The sequence below is a fragment of the Peromyscus eremicus genome, unplaced genomic scaffold (assembly GCF_949786415.1).
Source record: "Peromyscus eremicus unplaced genomic scaffold, PerEre_H2_v1 PerEre#2#unplaced_291, whole genome shotgun sequence".
NCBI classification, from domain to species: domain Eukaryota; kingdom Metazoa; phylum Chordata; class Mammalia; order Rodentia; family Cricetidae; genus Peromyscus; species Peromyscus eremicus.
Genome location: NW_026734527.1, coordinates 140,509 through 162,007, shown reverse-complemented (window position 1 = coordinate 162,007; position 21,499 = coordinate 140,509). Strand labels below are relative to the sequence as shown.

The following is a 21,499-nucleotide window of genomic DNA, read 5'->3' as shown; positions in this document are numbered from 1 at the left end:
CAGTACAACCAGGAAGAAGACATTTAAATGTGTATTAATTTTTAGGAGCTTAAATTGTTTTATTGTCTCATCAGGCCAATTTTCTGTCTTAGCTCAAGTTACCCAATAAATAGGATACAATGCTATGATCAAACACATTGTGTGTTATCAAATGTGCGAGTAAAAAAAAGACAGAAATTGGACTCACAGTTTTCATAATTCCTCTAATGCTTCACAGTCTTCTCAGTTCCACTAATGCCTTTTTTCTAAATTAATATCCAATATATACTTCTAACATCCTGAAAGAATTGAGTGTATTAATGTCAACATTAGACTTCATTGCTTCCTGTAATGCATCTCTAATAGACAAAAGTGGAAATTTCACACTATTCCCAGAGACACAGAAACAGGTGAGAAGAAGAGTGAAAAGGGTAAATACACGTCAACACACAGGCTGAGAGAAACCAGAAAAAAGTGGAAAGAAATTCTGAAAATTTGAATCTGGTGAAAATTATTACTAGCATTGTTTTATTTTTAAAAATACAACCATTTATGTTCATATATCCCTAATTTAAAAGAGAGAGAAAAGGTTTTCTTCCTACGGGTCTCTGATTTTATTTTCAAAACACAAAAAATATGAAGTTTATAAGTAATTCGAGAATACCCAACTAGAAAACATTAACCATCCCTCTATAGGCAGAGTTATTAGCATGACTCTGTTACATATATTAAAATTTCAGTGCCTCAGCAATGTGAAGAAACAACATTAAATGTTATCAAGACAGATCTAACAGTCAGTTAAACAGACAGAGTCAGAAATTGTACTACAAATGTTAGGGTTCAAAACTATCAATGCTTGCACAGCACACTAGCGTGAAATTAGACAGGGAGAAGGGATAAGACAAAATACATTGGTTCACCGGGTAAAAACAGTCAGGCTATTAAACAGTGTTGGAAAATCAGGCAATGTAAGAGATACTGTGTTCAAACAAGACAGTTCCAATGAGTCAAATTTTGTGATACATGCCATATTTGGGTTAGTCATTTCATCAGTCTATAATGAATAATAAGCAGTTCATCCATAATAATAGGAAGTGGAAGATGTAAAGAGATAATGGAACATCTAGGAAGGAAAGACTTTGTAGATAGATAGCTCAATATGAAATTTCTTCAGCAATATGGAAGAAAAGCAATACAAGGTCCAAACAAGAAAGTGACTGCTAGTCATCTCTCTGTTGTAATTCCAAGGAGAATTCTCCATAAATTCATTTGAAAAAGCCAGAAATGTACCTTTCAGCCTGGGAATCAAGGGAGTTGGAGAAGCTGTGTCTGCAATCATAGAGAATTCACATACAGAGGGAAGCACTCAGAAGCAACAGTTCCCAGAATGCCCCCCCGCCCTGCTCCCCTTGCACTGTTCTTTGCTTGAGTCTGGCCCTGTCCAGCCCATGATGCTCTTTGTGTGATTCTGAAAGTCAAAGGACTCTCCATTACCTTTTAACTTGAACCCTGGGCTCATGTCCTAAATGTCTCCTGAGTTTCTGACTGCATCAGGAACAGTCAAAAACACACCAGTCAACAGTTAGCTTTCCTCTTCAGGTTTTCAATCAAGAAAATCTTCACAGTTCTAATCATGAGATGCTGAGGATAATAGTAACTGTGTATTCTGTACATCCTTTAAACTGGTGCAGAAAAGTATGTATTGTCCCAAACTTTTGTAAAACTAACTGAAAGAATTCTCTGTTGAAACACAGGAATTCTAATAGAGTCTGCAAAGAGAAGGAAGGGCCAGTCACACTGCATGTGCGATGATGCTCAATATTCACACTGTCCATTTAGTCACAGAAAAGCTGTGGTTTAAAGTAACTATTTCTTTAAGAAAATAAATCACCTTTTAGTTACTTAAAAGATTTTAGGAAGTCATTAATGGCTTACACACCTGTGATTTTAAGATTGGTAACATTGGGGGTTGGAGAGATGGGTTAGTATTTAAGAGATCTTGCTATTCTTTCAAAGAACCTGGGTTCTGTTTGCAACACCCACACAGAGTGCCTCACCACTGCCTGCAATTCTGGCTCCAGGAAGAATCTGATACCTCTGGGCTCTACTGGCTCTTGCACACATATATGAACATACCCACAAACAGATAGAAACACAAATACCTGTAATCTAAAATAATAGAAATAAATCTTAAAAGGAACATTTCTCTGAAAGGAGAGAAGAAGAGGAACAAGATTCAACCCTTAAAATGGGCTGAATAGATGGGGTAACAGGTAAGATCATTTGCTGCAAGTTTTAGGACCTGAGATAAGATCATACTGCCTACAAGATATTGCTGAGGGTTATTGGCCATCAGCTTAAAAAAAAAAACACACAACCTCCAGATTCAGCCAGAGATCTTGTTAAAATAAATAAGGCAGAGAGAAATGTGGAAGGATATCCAACCACTCCTCTGGCAGCCATACACATGTACTACATTCTCTATCATATATCTACCTATCTATCTCTATGTATCTATCTCTCTATATGTATCTATCTACCTACCTATCCATCAACTGTCTGTCTGTCTATCTATCTATCTACCTGTTTATTATCTATCATCTATCTATCCCTATCTATCTGTCTGTCTGTCTATCTGGATATTTTCATTTGCATGTATATTCATATTACATACAGGAATGAGTGGTGTCAATGTATTACAAGATAGGAAGGGACCCTTTGGAGCTTGTGGAAGGCACAGAGAGTGAAAGACAGGAGATTGTCCATCCTTTGCCAGCAGGAAATAGCTTCCATTTCATGTGAAATCCTTTTCATCAGCTTACTTCAATATTTAGTAATAGTAATTTCTCCATATTCCCTCTACTCATAGATTGTCCAGTCACCTGTGACTTGCTATAAAGAGAAAATGTACTTACACTGTTCTGTGAAACACAGAAGTTGTTGTAGTGAGTGTTGTACTGGGCGATTGAGTCTGTTTTGTTGCGATGAGACTCTGGTCCCTCCCTTAGCTTATAATTCCCTGGTCTTTTCCCTCACAGGACCTGTGATTTTCAACTCTAGATCCATAACCACATCTACATGGGGAATTAAGAATACCTTTTCAACAGCCTTGCTCCACTTACCTGTAAATGAAAAAGTCCAGATTAAGACAGCAAATCCACAGAAGCAATTATAAAGAGTTGGGAAAAACTTTTCTGTGAGTCCTTAGAGTTCTCGGGGTGTCACAAGGAGAGCCACACAAGTCCCATGCCTAGAGCAGAGGAGAGGGAACAAGGGAAATATGTGGCTCTGTCTGGATTTGAGCAGACCTGTCAGCTTTAACTCACCACCTAATATCTTAGGTGATGTCAGAAGTTAATAACCAGTACTAAGGGTCATTAAAACTGGAGATCCAGGAATCTTTTACATCTAACTTCTTTGAAGCTGCATTTTCTAAGAGCTTATTGTTTGATTGCTGTGCTGCTGGAGTACATTCATTTTCATGTCTGAGGAAACTCTAGTGCATGTATTTACAGTTATGTATTTGAACAGTTGATGTGTGGATTCCAATTTTGAGCTTGCCTAAATGAGGATTCTCTGAACTTCCTAGCAAAGGGATTCTATTTGCAATGTGCATGTATTTTGATGGCATATATTTAAGAAAGAATCATCAGTTTGGGGGGGGGTCTATGTTTATTTTAAACTATTTTCTTTATGATTTTAAAACTTCATATATGTAAGTTTTTACACAAGCACACACACACACATACACACACACACACACACACACACACACACACACACACACACACACGGTAGCCTGGTCATACCTATTCCCCCACCTCTTTTCCAATATATCCTCTCCAGTATATCTCACTGTCAACTTCACATCCTTTCTGTTTTTGTTTCTCTTTTTTCATGTGACCCACCAAGGCCAAATAGTACTACCGATAGCTCATGAGTATGGGTCATCACTGTGGTTTGGACAACTTAGTTCTCAAACACCCAAGGAAAGCTCACTCTCCTGCTCTTAGCACGGATCACTTGCCAATGGTGCCATATATAGGAGTGGGGCCTTAGTAACCCTTCCCCCATCCATGCTGGAATCTTCACTGGCTGGACATTGTGTAGATCTCATTCCTGTAACCACAATGGCTGTGAGTTCATATGGGAAGCAGGTATGTCATATATGGAAGACAGAATTTCATAGCTCTCCTCTGTATCTTCTAGTTTGTAATTTTCTTTCTGTTTCTTTTTATATGCCATGTCCCCTGCACCTGGAGTAATGGATGTCTATGGCTGAGTACTCACAATTCATTCTCAGCACTTGACTAGTTATGAGTTCATGCATTAACCACTACAAAAAAGAAGCTTCTCTGACCAAGGTTTAGTGCAACACAAATCTATGAGTACAAACATAAATATTTAAAAGGCAGCAGTTGGACAATATGACTACTTAACAAAACAGCTGTTGTAGGTTGCCCCATAGGGTCTATGATCTCCCAAGTCTTGGAGATTTGACCAGATTTGCAGGAATAGGCATGAATTCCCTCTTGAGACATTGGCCCCAGATAAAATCAGAAAGCAACTGGTTATCTGAGTAACAACCATGTCACTAATGTACCATTTGCACATCTTGCTTGGATAGGTCATTATTGTAGCCTGCAGGGTCCAGTGCTGAATAAGACCATTAATGTCTCTTCTCTCCCACAAGCTGATGTAGCACCTCAAGTACTATGCCACCTAGCCAACAGGAAATGAGTTTCCTTGTCAGTTCAAGATTGATTTTTCTATATTTTGCAACTAACCTGTATGGTGTACTCAGCAGAAGAGTCTTACCATCCACTTCAAGTAAGCAATCAAGAACAACAGCCATACCTCAATGGTTTGGGAGTCTCAGGAGTATAGCACACTTTCTTTTTGGACTATCTTTATACCCTCAGGCCACAAATAATGACCTAGAGATTTATTATTAATTATGAAGCTTCCCCTTAGCTTATGCTTTTTCACAACCAGCTCTTTTAATTTAATTAACCCATGTATTTTCTAATCTACATTTTGCCATGTGGCTCTGTTATCCCCTCTTAGTTGGGCACATCTGACTTGTTCTGAGTCTGCTGGCAAAATCCCAGTTTTCTGCTTCCTCTGCCTGGAAGTCCTGCCTATTCTCTACTGTCTACCTATTATCCATTTAGCTCTTTATTAAACCAATCAGAGCAACACATCTCTATGCAGGATACCAATATTCTACAACACAGGAGACTCTCCAAATAAAAAATAAAGAAATATATATCTCATCTAGAAGCAGAATATTTGTTTGAAAACCCATGGCTTCTGCTAAATCATGCTGAATATCTCTGTTAAAATTCCTTTTTAAATTGTATTTTCCAATCAGATTATACACTGGTGAATTATTACATGAGTTTCCCAAACATCATTAGTTTTGGTTGAATCACACCTCTCCCAAATAGCTCCCATTCCTCTTCTACCACCTCACTGGCACAAATGATTCAGAAGTACAACTTTACAACGTTAGGTTTAGGGTTCACCTAGGCTACTATTTCCAGAAATTATTGCTTCTGCTCTATTCTATTCTGTTTAGCTTCTCAACATGAGTTGAACTTCAGCCCATCTCAGCACATCCCTCAAACCCCAAATGCTCTATTTCCCAGCACCAACCCTTCATATAAACCCCGAATCTACTGATAAAACTATCTTCAACCTCATGCACCTAGAGGAATACAATAAAATACTCATTTCAAGATTAAAACAGACAGCCAGGGAACTCTGACTGAACATTCAGGAGAGGTTAGTCCATCTGATATATTTTCTCAGGGTCACCATTACTTCACCAAAAAGTAATCACAAATTTTCAAGTTATGTATAATTTGTACATATATGTGTTAAATGCTGGGCACTGCCTAACACTGCACACATTTCACAGACAATTTTGAGTGCTATCACAGGATAGATTATCAGTGGATTTATAAAGCCAGGAGCCAGTTCTATAAAGATGCTATTTCAAATGACTGAAATTCCTAGATACTTTGCAGTGTCTCCTACTTTCATGTAAGTCATTCAGTTGAAGGACTAAGACTACAGTCAAGGCTGTTCCTGTTGTGAAATTCATATAAAACATTCTGGTTGATCAGGTCTAAGGAGACAGAGTCATGATTGATGAAGGAACACATGAATATATTAGAGAAAATAAGCTACTAGAACATGTAAAAATAGTTTAAAATTTTACATTTTCTACAATGAAGAAAGTACAACCTGGAGGGAGAATTTTATTTCTGAGGAGAACGAAAGGGCTGGATGTGGAAAAACTTGTTTGTAGAATTGCAAATATTTTTAGGACTGATCAACCTGAATTATCAAAGAACACCATATAAAGAACCCGGATGGAAAAGATGGAGTAGCAGGTGACAAGGGTCCACATAAATATCAGAATGGATTGAATGTCTCTGGATACAGGGGAGACTCTAGGGCAGTCCTGGGCACTGTGAATATGCTGTCTCTGCTTTCTTGTGCCTGTGGAGGATGCACACCATGGTGACAGTAGTCTAGACCTTGAGACCCAAATATAGACCATGACTGAAGCAGAACAGAAACAAATACAGTGAATCTGTAATGGTTCCAGAAACAAACCCAGTACAGTATCCAAAACTGAATCTGTTGGTGCCATTCCTGCTCTTATGAGGATCTGTTACTCTCACAGCAGTTGTGATGTTGAGGATCAGATGCACAAACCAGCTAAATGAGCATGAGGAACCAATGTACTTGATGGCTCTGTGTTTAAGCTTCATCCATCTCGTGCTGCTGGGGCTGGTTGTGATTGCTTGAAAGCAGCTGAGGAGACACGTACGTGGTGCACAGGGAAACACCTTGGGGTACTAGAATAAAGTACACAACAAGTTCACATATAAAGTCATCCAGGAAAGATTTCAATCCAAATTCTGACACTATTTGTGGAATCCTTCTTGAGATAATAACCAAAAAGTTAGCAAAGATTAGGTGTTTTATAATCAGGTCTTTCAGCATCAAACACTTTTCAGTACACATCAAAATGAAATAATGAAGCAGAAGTGACCAGTTGCCCAGGATTCCTATGGCTGTCTGGGAGAAGAGGATCCCTACTGCTACATTCTCAGGAGTCATTCTTTCTCTATCGAGAAAAAAAAAGGATATGGATAAATTACTGATATTAAAGAATCAAGGGGAGGAAACTTGATACCTTATGTTAAGGAATATTTTCTGTTGAGATAAACAATGTAAATTTTAAACACTGAAGGCTTGAAACTATCCTGCATTCTCAACTTTGGAAACTTCTATTCATCAATCAAAAGCCTTTCCTTGTGTAGGCCAAATATTCCTCTTTGTGTTGGTATTGCTCAGTCTTTTTTTTTTTTTCATTTTCTAATCTTTTAAAAAAATATTTAAATTTATTTGTGTGTATGTGTGTGGGCATGTGTGTATGTAACCGTGTTTTTTAGTTCCTACAGAGATGAGAAGTGCCAGGCATTACAGGCTGTTGTGAGCCATCTGAAACAGATGTTGTGAACCAAAAGAAGTCTTCTACAAAACCAGCCAGTTATGAACTGCTGAGCCATCACTTCAGTCCCCTAGCACCTGGTATCTCCCTAGCCACATGATATCTCTTTCTATCATGATATCTCTTTCGTTGTTCTCCCACTCTGTCCCTGTTCCAGCTTATGTTCTCATCCACCATCACCTACCCTCCATTGCCCCCCATCCCCATTTTACTCATGGATGTCTCATCTATTTCCCCTTCCTATGGTGATCCATGTGTCCAGCTTAGAGTCCTCCTTGTTAGTTAGCTTCTTTGGAGCTGTGGGTTGTAGTCTGGTTTTACTTCGCCTTACATTTAGTATCCACTTATGAATGAGTACATACCATGTTTATATGTACTGCTGAGTCTGGGTTACCTCATTCAGGATGATATTTTCTAGTTCTATCCATTTGCCTGCAAATTTTATGATGTCATTGTTGTTGCTGCTGAGTAGTACTCCATTGTGTATATGCACTACATTATCTTTATCCATTCTTCAGTTGAGGGTTATCAAGGTGGCTTTCAGGTTCTGACTATTACAAATAATGCTGCTATGAACATAACTGAGCATGTATCCTTGTGGTAAGATTGAGCATTCCTTGGGTATATGCCCAAGAGTGGTATAGTTGGGTCTTGCGGTAGATTGATTCCCAATTTTCTGAGAAATCGCCATACTGATTCCAAACTGGCTATACAAATTTACACTTGCACCAACAGTGGAGGAGTGTTCCCCTTGCTCCACATCCTCTCCAACATAAACTGTCTGCAGTGCTTTCATTAGCCATTCTGACAGGTATAAGACGGTATCTCAGGGTGGATTTATTTTGCATCTCCCTGATGACTAAAGATGCTGAGCAATTCCTTAAATGTCTTTCAGCCATTTGAAATTCGTCCATCGAGAATTCTCTGTTTAAGCTCTATAGCCCATTTTTTAATTGGATTGTTCGTTATCTTGATGTCTAGTTTCTTGAGTTCTTTATATATTTTGGAGATCAGCCCTCTGTAAGATGTGGGGTTGGTGATGATCTTTTCCCATTCTGTAGGCTGTCATTTGGTCTTATTGAGAGTGTACTTTGCTCTACAAAAGCTTCTCAGTTTCTGGAGGTCCCATTTATTAAATGTTGCTCTCAGTGTCTATGCTACTGGTGTTATATTTAGGAAGTGGTCTCCTGTACCAGTGTGTTCAAGGATACTTCATAGTTTCTCTTGTATCAGGTTCAGTGTAACTGGCTTTTTTTTCTATAAAATATAAACCATTTATCTTTTTTAATTTTGCAATACAATTCAGTTCTACATTTCAGCCACAGATTCCCTTGCTCTCTTCCCTCAAGCCATCCTCACCTTCCCCCTAGCCCATCCCCCATTCCCACCTCCTCCAGGGCAAAGCCTCCCCTGTGGACTGAGATCAACCTGGTAGACTCAGTCTAGGCAGGTCCAGTCCTCTCCTCCCAGGCCAAGCCAAGCGACCCTGCATAGGCTCCAGGTTTCAAACAGCCAACTCATGCAATGAGCACAGGACCCGGTCCCACTGCCTGGATGCCTCCCAAACAGATCAAGCCAATCAACTGTCTCACCCATTCAGAGGGCCTGATCCAGTTGGGAACCCCTCAGCCATTGTTTTTATATTGAGGTCTTGGATAGACTGGGACTTGAGTTTTGTGCATGGTGATAGATATTGATCTATTTGCAATCTTCTGCAAGTTGACATTCAGTTATGCCAGCACCATTTGTTGAAGATGCTTTCTTTTTTCCATTGTACAGTTTTGGCTTCTTTTTCAAAAATGAGATGTGCATATGTGTTTGGATTAATATCAGGGTCTTTAGTTCTATTTCATTGGTCCATATATCTGTTTCTATGTCAATACCAAGCTGTTTTTTTTTATTACTATAGCTCTATAGTTGAGCTTGATGTCAGGGATAGTAATGCCTCCAGAGGTGGTTTTGTTGTGCAGTATTGTTTTAGCTATCCTGGGTTTCTTGTTTTTACAAATGAAGTTGAGTATTGTTCTTTCCAAGTCTGTGAAGAATTGTGTTGGGATTTTGATGGGGATTGCATTGAGTCTGTAGATTGCTTTTGGTATGACTGCCATTTTTACTATGTTGGTTTTACTATGACCATTGGAGATCTTTCCATTTTCTGATGTCTTCTTCAGTTTCTTTCTTCAGAACCTTAAAGTTCTTGTTATACAGGTCCTTGCTTAGTTAGGATTACCCCAAGTATTTTATATTATTCGTAGATATGTGAAGGGTAGTGTTTCTCTGATTTCTTTCTCCACCTGGTAATCATTTGTATATAGGAGAGCTACTGATTTTTTTGAGTTAATCTTGTATCCTGCCACATTACTGAAGGTGTTTGTCAGCTGTAGGAGTTCTCTCATAGAATTTTTGGGGTCACTTATGCATACTATCATATCTTCTGCAAGTAGAAAAATTTTGACTTCTTCTTTTCCAATTTGTATAACCTTGATCACCTTTTGTTGTCTTATTGCTCTAGAAAAACTTTGAGTACTGTTTTGAATAGATATTGGGAGAGTGGACAGCCTTGTCTTGTTCCTGATTTTAGTGGAATCGCATTGAGTTTCTCTCCATTTAATTTTATAGTGGCTGTCTGCATGTTGTAAATTGCCTTTATCATGTTTAGGTATGTTTCTTGTATTCCTGATCTCTCCAAGATTTTTATCATGAAGGAGTATTGGATTTTGTCAAAGACTTTTTCAGCATCTAATGAGATGATCATGTGGTTTTTTCTTTCATTTTGTTTACATGATGTTATATATTGACAGATTTTCATATGTTGAATCATCCTTGCATCTCTGGGATGAAGCTAACTTGGTCATAGTGGATAATTTTTTGATGTGTTCTTGGATTTAGTTTGCCAGTATTTTATTAAGTATTTTTGCTTCAATGTTTATGAGGGAGATTGGTCTGTAATTCTCTTTCTTTGTTGCATCTTTGTGTGGTATGGGTATCAGTGTAACTATAGACTCATAAAAAAAGATTTTAGTAATGTTCTTTCTGTTTCTATTGTGTTGAACAATTTGAGGAGTATTGATATTAGTTCTTCTTTGAAATTCTTGTAGAATTCTGCACTGAAACCATCTGGCCATGGACTTTTTTTGACTGGGTGTCTTTTAATGACTGTTTCTATTCCCTTAGGGTTTGTAGGTCTATTTAAATTGTTTATCTGATCTTGATTTAATTTTGGTATGTGGCACCTATCCAGAAACATGGCCATTTCTTTTAGATTTTCAATTTTGTGGAGTACAGGTTTTGAAGCATGACATGATGATTCTCTGGATATCCTCATTGTCTGTTGTTATGTTTGTTTGGTTTCTTTATTATTAGAAACATGGTTTTACTGGGTAACCTTGAATGGCCAGGAACACAGGGAAATTATACATCCTCTGCTTCCAAAATGCTCAATTAATGATGCTGACAACTACAGAGTACTATTTATTTGAGTTTCTTAATCCGTACACAAGTTCTCATTTCACAATTTTTTTTATTCCACATTCACACCATTTTGAGCTTTGTTTTAAATTGAGAATTTCATGACTGAAACCAATTACAAGTACACTGCTGCCATAATGGCCAGTCATGTTCCTAAGAGCAGAGGCAGTGTGCATCTGTGGAGAAAATGTATGTGAGGGAGGATCAGATGAAGTTAGGCCCATGTGGTAAACAAAGGCTGGTCCCTTAAAGAAAGGCTGATTCTCCTTTAATGGCTTGAAGACTGGAAGACAACATTGTGGCCAGAGCTCATAAGAAACTAACTTTTTTTTCTCTAGCAACAGGGACTCAACATTGGAAACACTGTAAATAGTGACTTTAGAGAAAATAACCTGGGAATGCCAGCATGGCATCATTAGAGATGAGGGATAGAGAAATGAACCAACCTCCAGTCTGGGTACCCTGTACAAGCAGGTTGAGGGCAGGTTATCTGTCTTCTGAAGATTCATTGATAATGGTCATCTGATCTTCTCTAGAGGTCCATTTCACCAACAGGGACAGGAAGCCTGTAATTGGTTTTTTCTTTACATTTTGGGGGACCAGCACCCACCTCCCATATAAATACACGGAGAATCATTGTTACTTATGATTGCTCAGCCTTAGTGTGGCTTATTTCAAGACAGCTTTTCTAACTGAAATTATCCCATTTCTTTTTAACTACATTTTGCTTCTGGGCTTTTTACTTTTCTTTATTCTATATATCTTTCTTTTCTTCTTACACACTGGCTGTCTGTGTAGCTGGCCCCTGGATTCCACCTCTCCATCTCCTTTTCTTGCTCCTCCTTCTTCTATAGAGCCTAGAAATCTCCTCCTATTTATTCTCTCTGTCTGGCAGCCATGCCTATCCCTCTTTACTGCTTAGCTGCCTTCCATTCAGCTCTTTATTAAACCAATCAGGTATTTTAGACAGGTCAAGCAACACAGCTTCACAGAGTTAAACAAATGCAGCATAAAAGAATGCAACACATTTTTGCATCAATAAACAAATATTTCACAGCATAAACAAATGGAACATATCTTAAACTAATATTCCACAACAAAAGCCCTCTTTTCTCAGAACATGTCCTCAAACAAGTCAAGAGGCCTTTGAAACAAAGGAAATCAGCAACAACTCTAGCACAAGAGAATGCAAGGATACTTTTGCAGATCCCAAAAGATACATTCTTGGCAACATTCAGTAGGGAAGCTGGAAGGCAGAGGGTGTCTTGTGGGGTTCCCTTCCCAAACACAGTTTCATAGGCTCTCTTATTTCCACAGGGCATGAAAACAGAGACTATGGCTACAGCTCCTCTGCAATGCTGAAAGAAATGGCTGTGTTAGTAGTCTCATAAATGAGATGGATTCCCTTCTTGTTATCCAGAGAGGGCATTATCCTAAGCCTGAAAATGTGGGTGTTTCTTTTGGAATCCCTCAGGATGTCAGAAGAGCAAGTCAAAATACCTCTAGCTGTTAGAAGAATTACTCTGGGACCCTGTGTACCAAAATCATGCGATAATCTCCACATATGCAGATCAAAGCTCAAGACTCCAGCAAAACCTCAAAACTACAAATTTGAATAATGTCCCAAAATCTTCAAATATCCCTGTAAACTTTCAGCCCACCACAGAAGACACGGCAATGAGAGGCCATTTTGTTGTCCCATTTGTCAGAAAGGCTTCTATCCAGTCTCAGACTTCCTAGCTCATGAGGTCTGACATAACCCACAGAAGCCACAAGACCACCCTGAAAGCTCATGAGATGATTCACGCAGGAGAGAAGCTCTACACCTGCTCCCTGTGTAACCATAGCTTCCACCAGTCAGCCACATACACCATCACCTGAGGAAGTGCCACAAATCAGCCTGAATTGTGTACCCCCTCCCCCGAGGTTAGCAGGGCTCCAGCTCAGTTTCTTATCTGCAGATGAAGAAGCATGTAGCTTCTAACTAGTACTTAGTCAATGAAGATGTGCCTTTAACTTCTGGATTGTTCCTTCCATCTGTTGTCACTTCCAAGTGCCATGTGAGGGTAAAGAAGACGAGAGATTTGACAGTTTGGTCACTAAAGATTACCAAATGCCCAAATATTGGCTGTTATCTTAATTCTCATTAGTAAATAAATTGTGAGGTTTCTGTGTAACTCCTGTGTATTATGTTTCATGTGAGTATGTGTGCGTCCTATGTGTTAGTGGGCCTCTGTACTATAGGGTTTTGGGGCCTTATGTTCTACCTTACTTAAGAGAGACTGTTTTGTTCTACAATTTGAATCCCAGGAGAGATCAGATTCTTAGAGATCCTCTTGTCTTCATTTTTCACACCTCTTAGAAGCTCATAGGACAGATGTCTCTGCCACTGGATCTGCCCTTCAAATTTTTTGTTTCACTTTATTTTATTTCATTTTATTGTGTGTGTGTGTGCCTAAGTGTATATATGTTTACATTTGTGAAGAATCCCTTGCATATCAGAAGGGTCATCAGATCCTCAGGATCTGGAATCACAAGCTCTTCTGAGCTGTCATATCTGAGCTTGAAACTGAACCTTGGTCATCTACAAAAGTAAGAAAGGTTCTTACCCACTAAGCCTTCACTCCAATCCTTGGTACTGTGCTCTAATGTTGTTCATTGATACAAACTTTGGTCATCAGATTTCTACATCAAACATATTTATCTACTGAAATATTGTCCTATGTCTTGAGTGATTCTGCTTTGATGTGTTAATAGCCAATTCAGGTAGGCATTTTTCCTGACTGTCTTTGGGACCTCATAGTTTGGAGATGTTGATAGTATCTAGGATACAAGGTGATAGGGAAAGTCCCTCTTGGGGCAAGGCCATGCAGCTTGCCTCTATTTTAATAACAATGGGGATCTGTTCCTTCTGCATGCCTCTCTGCCATGTGCTTTGTGCCCAAAGGACTGGCAGAAAAGTTCCCATTCTAATTTCTAATTGCTTCCTTGGAGTTGCTCATTTTATTTTCTTTTGTGACATGACGAAGGTATTTAAAAGTTACTTCAGACCCTTGTGGAAAGGCTGTCATCATGGGTCTAGAAGTGATTTGAAAATCACCAATCTTCTGGGAAAGAGTACCAAGAGATCATGAACCTTTAAGTCAGGGCAAGTGTCCCATCCCAGTTATAGCAGAGTCTCACTTCTCAGGGCAACACCTACCATCATGGTGTCACCGAGCACTAAGGTGAGTGACCAGAGAATAGGCACACCAAGAAATAAAGACATTAGAAAGCACGCCTTGGAGAAGCCATGCTTGTTATTGGATAAGTTTTATTTTCCAGCTAAGTGCCTCTCTTAATCATACTTGTACTTAAAAATATTAAAAAATTCTTTCAACAGCTCTGCTAAAAGAAAAGAGAGAAGGAGGTGAGGAAGGAAAGAAGACAGAAAGAAAGGAAGGAAGAAAGGAGGGAAAAAAGGAAAGAAGGAAGAAAAAAGACAGAAGGTAGGAACGAATATAAGGAAATAGGTGGGTAGGGGAAACTCTGGTATTGGGTCAGGAACAGGGAATTTGAATGGATTTTTGGATGAAACGGGCTACTTATAACTCAGGGCAGAGTCAACTGTCGCCAGTCCTCCCCAAAGTGCGTGAACCTTGCTCTTCCCATGAGCTGGTACTGAGTCTCTCATAGTAGAAATATCTTAGTAAAATATCTCCTAGTGATATCACCTCATTTTCATCTGTCTAGCTTCACTTGGTCGCCTTTGTCTCTACCTCTCCTCTGTGGCTCTGGCTCCATCTCCATCTTTCTCACCTTCTCTCTATCACTTTCTACATGTCGCTTCCTAAGTTTTAGATTTTAAAGGGAAGATTTAGTTGGATTCTTCTTTTTGTTTACTAATGATACTGGGAATCAGAACCAGGGCCTTGCACCAACAGGAAAAGCCATGAGCTGCATCCCCATCTCATTCTAAATAGCTTGAAGTACTTTTAATATTTTCATTCCTATTATGAATCATTTTATATACTTCTGGAAAATGCTATATTCTATTTTTGTGTCTAAATAGCTTTATTTAGGAATGGGTGGAATAGAACATTGATACTGGTAATTAAAATTTTTATCTATGATAGAATTATAGGATAGTTTTCTACTAGGAAAGATGAATTTTTTGGAAGCTTGAAGAATTAAAAATTAAATGAATTACAAGTAAGAAATAGATGCATATGAGGAGTATGCTTTATTTCTTGGTATTTCAGCTATTCTTAAACATGAAAGATGTTTCCATGACTCTATTTCTATGTTCTATTTCTAACAACCCCAAATTGGTTGTTAGAAGCTTCCAGCTCATGTGTTATCTGCAAGAACATAAAGGTATAGTACTCTGGTCATATGAAGAATTAGGCCTCTTCCCCTCTGGGAAATACACACAGGTGTGTTTGGCTTTCTATATTCCTATGCACATCACACACACAGTAGTCCCTGTCTACAATTTCAGAAGCTATCATATATCTGTCTCATGTCAGGGAATTCATTAATTAATGAATCCCAAACCAAAATAACAGCATCAAAAGTCTATCATATTGTATACCTATCAAATACTTTTCTAATTCTTCCTTCTAGACAAAAATGCAAGTTTATCAATATGAACTCAAGCTTTGTATCAATAAACAATGAGCCCAAGTCAGTGTCATCTTAAATGACTGTCATCCCTGCAGCTGTGTAGCACACAACATTGCAAGAATTTCTCATTTATTGACCACAGTGCCCTTACTTTTTAAGTTAAAATCAAGTTTTAACTACAAACATTTATCATATTAACTATTGTCAGTTTATAGTCCAGTCATTTGAAAAAATAATCCTATTGTTCTGCAGCTGATTTCCAGAACATTTCATCACAAGCTTAAAACTCGAGGCAGAGCCAGGCGGATCTCTGTGAGTTCGAGGCCAGCCTGGGCTACCAAGTGAGTTCCAGGAAAGGCGCAAAGCTACACAGAGAAACCCTGTCTCGAAAAAACAAAAAACAAAAAAACAACAACAAACAAACTTAAAACTCTGTGCCCAAGAAACAAACACTCATCACCTTCTGTTTGCATCCCTGTCAATCATCACTCTAATGTCTTTTACATTTTCATCCCTTGATTCAGTGACTCTTGGGAAGGAATATGCACATCACACAGCATGCATGTGTGGAGATTAGAAGATGTTTGGCAAGTTGGTACTCACCTTTCATCATGTGGTTTGGTTTTTAAAATTTTAATTAGCAAACATAGTACTTGATATCATTATGGCATTTTCAAGCAAATTTATTGATTATTCTCTTCCACTTTTCTTGTCCATTCCCCCAAAACACCCTTCCACCTCCCTATACCTTTGTAATTCTTTTCACTTTAATGACAAATTTGTCCTATTTCCTCCCCCTTGACTCCTCAATACCACTTTCTTCTGCATCTTTTGACCTCCTTTCTGGAAGCATATCCTATAACACATACTCTCAACACTTCCATACATGTGGACATTGTTATCCATGTCCCTCTTTGAGAAAGAACATGTAGTTTTTGTTTTCCTGTGTCTCTGTCACCTTCTTGACTTCCTTGTAAGTTTTTCCTGAGTATTTCATGGTTTCATTCTTCTTTACAGATAAACAAAATTCCACTGTGTGTGTGTGTGTGTGTGTGTGTGTGTATATATATATATATATATATATATATATATATATATATATATATATATATATATCACTTCCATATCTAACGATGTATATCTAGGATGGACATCATTTCCTTGTTATTGTGAATAATGCAGCAGTTTACTTGGATTTACAAACTTCTCTCAAGTAAGACATAGAGTCCTTTGTGTGTATGCTCAGAAATTATACAGCTGGGTTACATAGTAATTCTACTTTTAGTATATTGAGAAAGCTTTTATTTAATTCTATAATAAACTTAATACATTCTATCCGACCAGTATAGAATGTAGAATTCATTTCCCACATTGTCAGTCTTTGTTGTTTTGTATTCTCTTGATGTTAATCATTCTAAGGGTTGCAATGGAGTCTCAAAGTACTTGCAGTTTGAATTTTCCTGATAGCTAAATATGTTGAAGGCTTTTAAAAATCATTTACTCCCATATGCGTCTTCTCACTGCCCATTTCATTAACCAGATTGATGACTGGAAAGTTTGTGAAGAGACTGTTCATTCTTTATTTTACTTTATACATTCTAGTTTATAAAGCTCCTTAGTGAAATACAGAAGTCAATGACTCTCTCCCATTCTGTAGGATGTATCACCCCTCAGCTGGTAGTTTTCTTTAATGTGAAGAATGTTTCTCATTTCATGCAGTTCCACTCTTTAATTTTTGGTGCATTTCCTGTGCTATTGGGCCTTGTTGCCACTACCTACATCTTGTATTACTAACATTTTCCTGAGAGTTTTAGTATTTCAAATTTGAATAATAAAACATTAATTTCTATACACTGTAAGGCTATATAGAGATATTGCTATACTTATGTGATGAATATTCATTTTATGCAAAGCCATTCAAGATCAGAAAGTCTGAGCACTTAGCTACACAAAAAAAATGGTCAAGAAAGAAGTGATTGTATCTTCCTGAGATTCTTCCTAAGAACTGCTGAGACTCAGCAGGGCAATGGTGGGGAATGCCAGACCTCTCATTTATCCTTCTTATTCAACACTTGGTAACGATTTATAAATTTTGTTGAAGAAAACCAATACTAATTTGTAAATCTTCTACAACATTCTATGTTCTTATAGAGTAGACACAAGGGATCTTATTTCACCATGTGCTCGGCAGCTTTAACTCCTGCTTTTGTTTATGTTTATTTTTTTTGCTTAATACCTGTTTGTACTGCATGTGATGATAGCTCATTGCAACTTGGATTTGCATCACCTCATTGTATTCCCTTAATTAATGGTGGTGTTGAGCCTCATTTTGCACACATTATGGACATTTTTTAATTGTTCATAGGAAATTTATCCAGGGATGAAATCCATCTCTTATTTGTTTTATATTTAAGATTTTTCAAACTTAGTTTTAAATACTCTTTTTAGGGTAGAGAGATGAGTCAGTGTTTCAGAGTGCATACTGCTCTTACTTTGAATCTGAGTCCAGTTACTAGCTCCTACTGGTGGCTCATAACCATCTACAAATCCAGCTGTGGGAGAACCCATGCCTCTGGCCCCTGCTAGGATTCACTTTCATATGCAACCACCACCAGCACACACACACACACACACACACACACACACACACACACACACACACAATTAACACTAAAATATATCTCAAAATAAAATATTCTTTATATTCTGAATATTTAACCCCTCATTCTAAAAATGATTTTCCTTATTTTCTCATGTATTTCTTGATGAATTTTGAGTTTTGGTAATGTGAATTTCAGAAATTATGGCATGTTTTAAAAATTCTATCTTTGAAAATTGACCCTAAATCACTGTGTTTGGTCAAAAGCAATGAAAACATTAGACTTTGGGGGTGGGATTTTTGAGACAAAGTTTCACTTTGTGTAGCACTTGCTGTCCTGGAACTAACTCTGTAGATCAGGTGAGCCCCAAATTTATATGTATGTCTGCCTCAATCTCTTTATTACTATTTTGAAAGTTATGTGGTACATCATCCAGTGAAAACACTAATCTTTAGTAAACATCTCAAAACTTTCCGTTTAAAGAGTGCAGATATGTCCTTCAATAAAGAACAAAGTTTTAGAAATTCTTCTTCAATGAGAGAGCTATGTAAATACAGTAAATGGATACATATATTATTTTAGCTAACATCTTGAAATAATTCACATTCATAATGTATTTCCAGGTTCTATTGACCATAATATTTTTTTCTTTTCTCCTTTTTTTTAATTAAGAGATTTTCTATTCATTTTACATATCAACCACAGATTCCCCTGTAATCCTTCCTCCCACGCCCAACCTTCTCCTGCAACCCACCCCCCATTCCCACCTCCTCTAAGGTAATGTCTCCCATGGGGAGTCAGCAGTGCCTGGTACATTCAGTTGAAGCAGGTCCAAGCCCCTCATCCCTGCACCAAGGCTGCACTATGTGTCTCAGCATAGGCCCTAGGTTCCAAAAAGCCAGCTCATGAACTAGGGACAGATCCCGTTCCCACTCTCTGGGGACCCCCTGAACAGTTTAAGCTAAACAACTGTCTCGGTCATCCAGAGGGCCCAGTACAGTACCATGGGGGCTCCTCAGCTATTGGTCCATAGTTCATGTGATTCCACTAGTTTGGCTAGTTGTCTCTGTACTTTTTCCAATTATGGTCTCAATATCTCTTGCTCATAGAATCTCTCCTCTCTCTCATCGATTGGATTGCTGGAGCTCCTCCTGTGACCTGGCCATTGATCTCTGTATCTGCTTCCATCACTCACTGGGTGAGGGTTCCATGATGACAGTTAGGGTATTCAGCCATCTGATCATCAGAGTAGGTCAGCTGAGGCACCCTCTCGACCATTGCCAGTAGTCTATGGTGGAGTCATCTTTGTGGATTCCTGGGGACCTCCCTAGTACTCTGCTTCTCCCTATTCCCATGGTGCCTTCATTTATCAGACCATAATAAACTTATTTACAATTTTAATAGGAATGAAAATGGCTTCTGACAACTTGGCAATAGGAATTTTCCTCTTTTCCCAGATTACAGTAGGAGTGCTTGGAAATTCCTCAATACTATTTTATTATCTCATTTTGATAGTCACTGGAAAGCATTTAATGCCAAAAGATCTGATTATACAGCACTTGACGTTCGCCAACTGCTTGTCTATCATCTTAAGAGGCATTCCACGGACAATATCAGATTTTGGATTTAAGTATTTTCTAGATGATGTTGGATGTAAATTGATAGTGTATATTTACCGCATAACAAGGGGGATGTCCCTGTATGCCATGTGCCTACTAAGTTGCTTCCAAGTGATCACAATCAACCCCTCCAACTCCTGGTGGATCACTCTTAAACACAGAGCCACAAAGTATATTGGTCCCTCCTGCTCACTAGGCTGGCTTGTGCACCTGCTTCTAAACTTCTTGACTCCAACTAGAGTGTCAGGCCCTATTTACAACAAAAATGCAACTAGCAGGATGAATTATGGGTACTGCTCATGGTTTGCTTCTGGCAATGTGGCTACAGCACTTTATATGTTCTTACTGTGCTTCTCTGATGGCCTGTGTCTGGGTCTCATGACCTGTTCAAGTGTCTCCATGGTGAGTCTCCTCTACAGACATAAAAGACAAGTCAAGCATATTCACAGTTCTCAACACTTTCTGAAAGTCTCACCTGAGGACAGAGCCACCCAAACTATTCTCACCCTAGTGTGCGTATTCATCATGTCTTACTCATTCTCATCCATTGTGGTCATCTTCACAACCTACTCCAAAGGTTCTGTGCCATGGGGAGTAAGTGTTTTTCTATTTCTAGAAATATGCTTTCCCATAGTTTGCCCCTTTGTTCTCATCAGCAACATCAAGTCTAGTTCCAGCATATTTTTACCCTGCTGTGGTAAGAGAAAGCTTCTCCCAAGTTTGACATGACCCCTCTTATCTCCCTTTGTTTATATATTGGCATATTCTTTTATCTGTTGTAGAATGCCAAGACTCCAGATTAGAAATATCAAGCATCTTCCTGCCTCCATCTCCTTCAGCAAATCCTCCTGGTGTGGGCCACAACAACTGTCAATAACACTCAAGTCCATGTAGATCAAAGGCCTCAACTTAAAATGTGATACAATGAATCTGACAGCATAGAAAAACTCATTCATATAGGGACAACTTCCTGAACAGACCATGTATAGTGCAAGTACTAACACCACCAATTAATAACTGGGACCTCATGAAGCTGAAAATCTTCTGTAAGGCAAAGGACACTGGCAATATGACAGAATGGCAGCCTGTAGAATGTGGAAATGTCTCAGAAACTCCACACATACAGAGGGCTGATATCCAAAATTCATAAATAACTGTAGATGAAATTCTAAATGGTCTTATTAAATAAGAAACACAGAGCAAAATGCAGAGTTAAAAGCCCAAAAGATCAGAGCACTAGCGAAGCCTTTAGCCTACCAGTTGCTGCCGTCCTTCCCCTGAGAGAGAAAGAGACCTTCTCCTGTGTGACCTGTCCTTTTATTGCCTTTCTGTTCTACCTTCTCATTGGATTTAAACCCAACCACATGATTTCCTCATCACTGCCTGTCTATACAGACCTCCAGGTCTCCATGGTTCATACTGAGATTAAAATTTCAGGTCACCACTTGGCTGTGTCCTTGAACACACAGAGACTCTTCCTGCATTGTGATCAGATTAAGGGTGTTTGCCAACACCTCAGGACTTCTGCTAAATGGCTTGCTTTTAGCTCTGACCCCTAAGGAGCTTTATTTACTAACATACAAATAAAATCACATTTCAGCATAAATAAAATATCTCCATAAATGACTCAAGAAACTAGATGTGAGTTAACTATACAATCTAATTTTAAAATGAGGTACAGATCTGAACAGAGAATT

General features: G+C 38.5%; 1 protein-coding gene across 1 annotated transcript; it reads left to right on the top strand.

The window, feature by feature from the left end:
* The first annotated feature begins 19,565 nt into the window (after positions 1-19,565).
* On the top strand, positions 19,566-20,531 carry LOC131901762 (vomeronasal type-1 receptor 4-like). Its single transcript, XM_059252840.1, has one exon. It carries the CDS (start codon positions 19,590-19,592, stop codon positions 20,529-20,531), a length of 942 nt encoding a protein of 313 aa, XP_059108823.1. The 5' UTR covers positions 19,566-19,589.
* Positions 20,532-21,499: the final 968 nt, after the last annotated feature.

What these genes read in the sequence shown, in the direction of transcription:
- LOC131901762 (XM_059252840.1), top strand. Translation starts at nt 19,590, where the DNA reads ATGAAAATGGCTTCTGACAACTTGGCAATAGGAATTTTCCTCTTTTCC.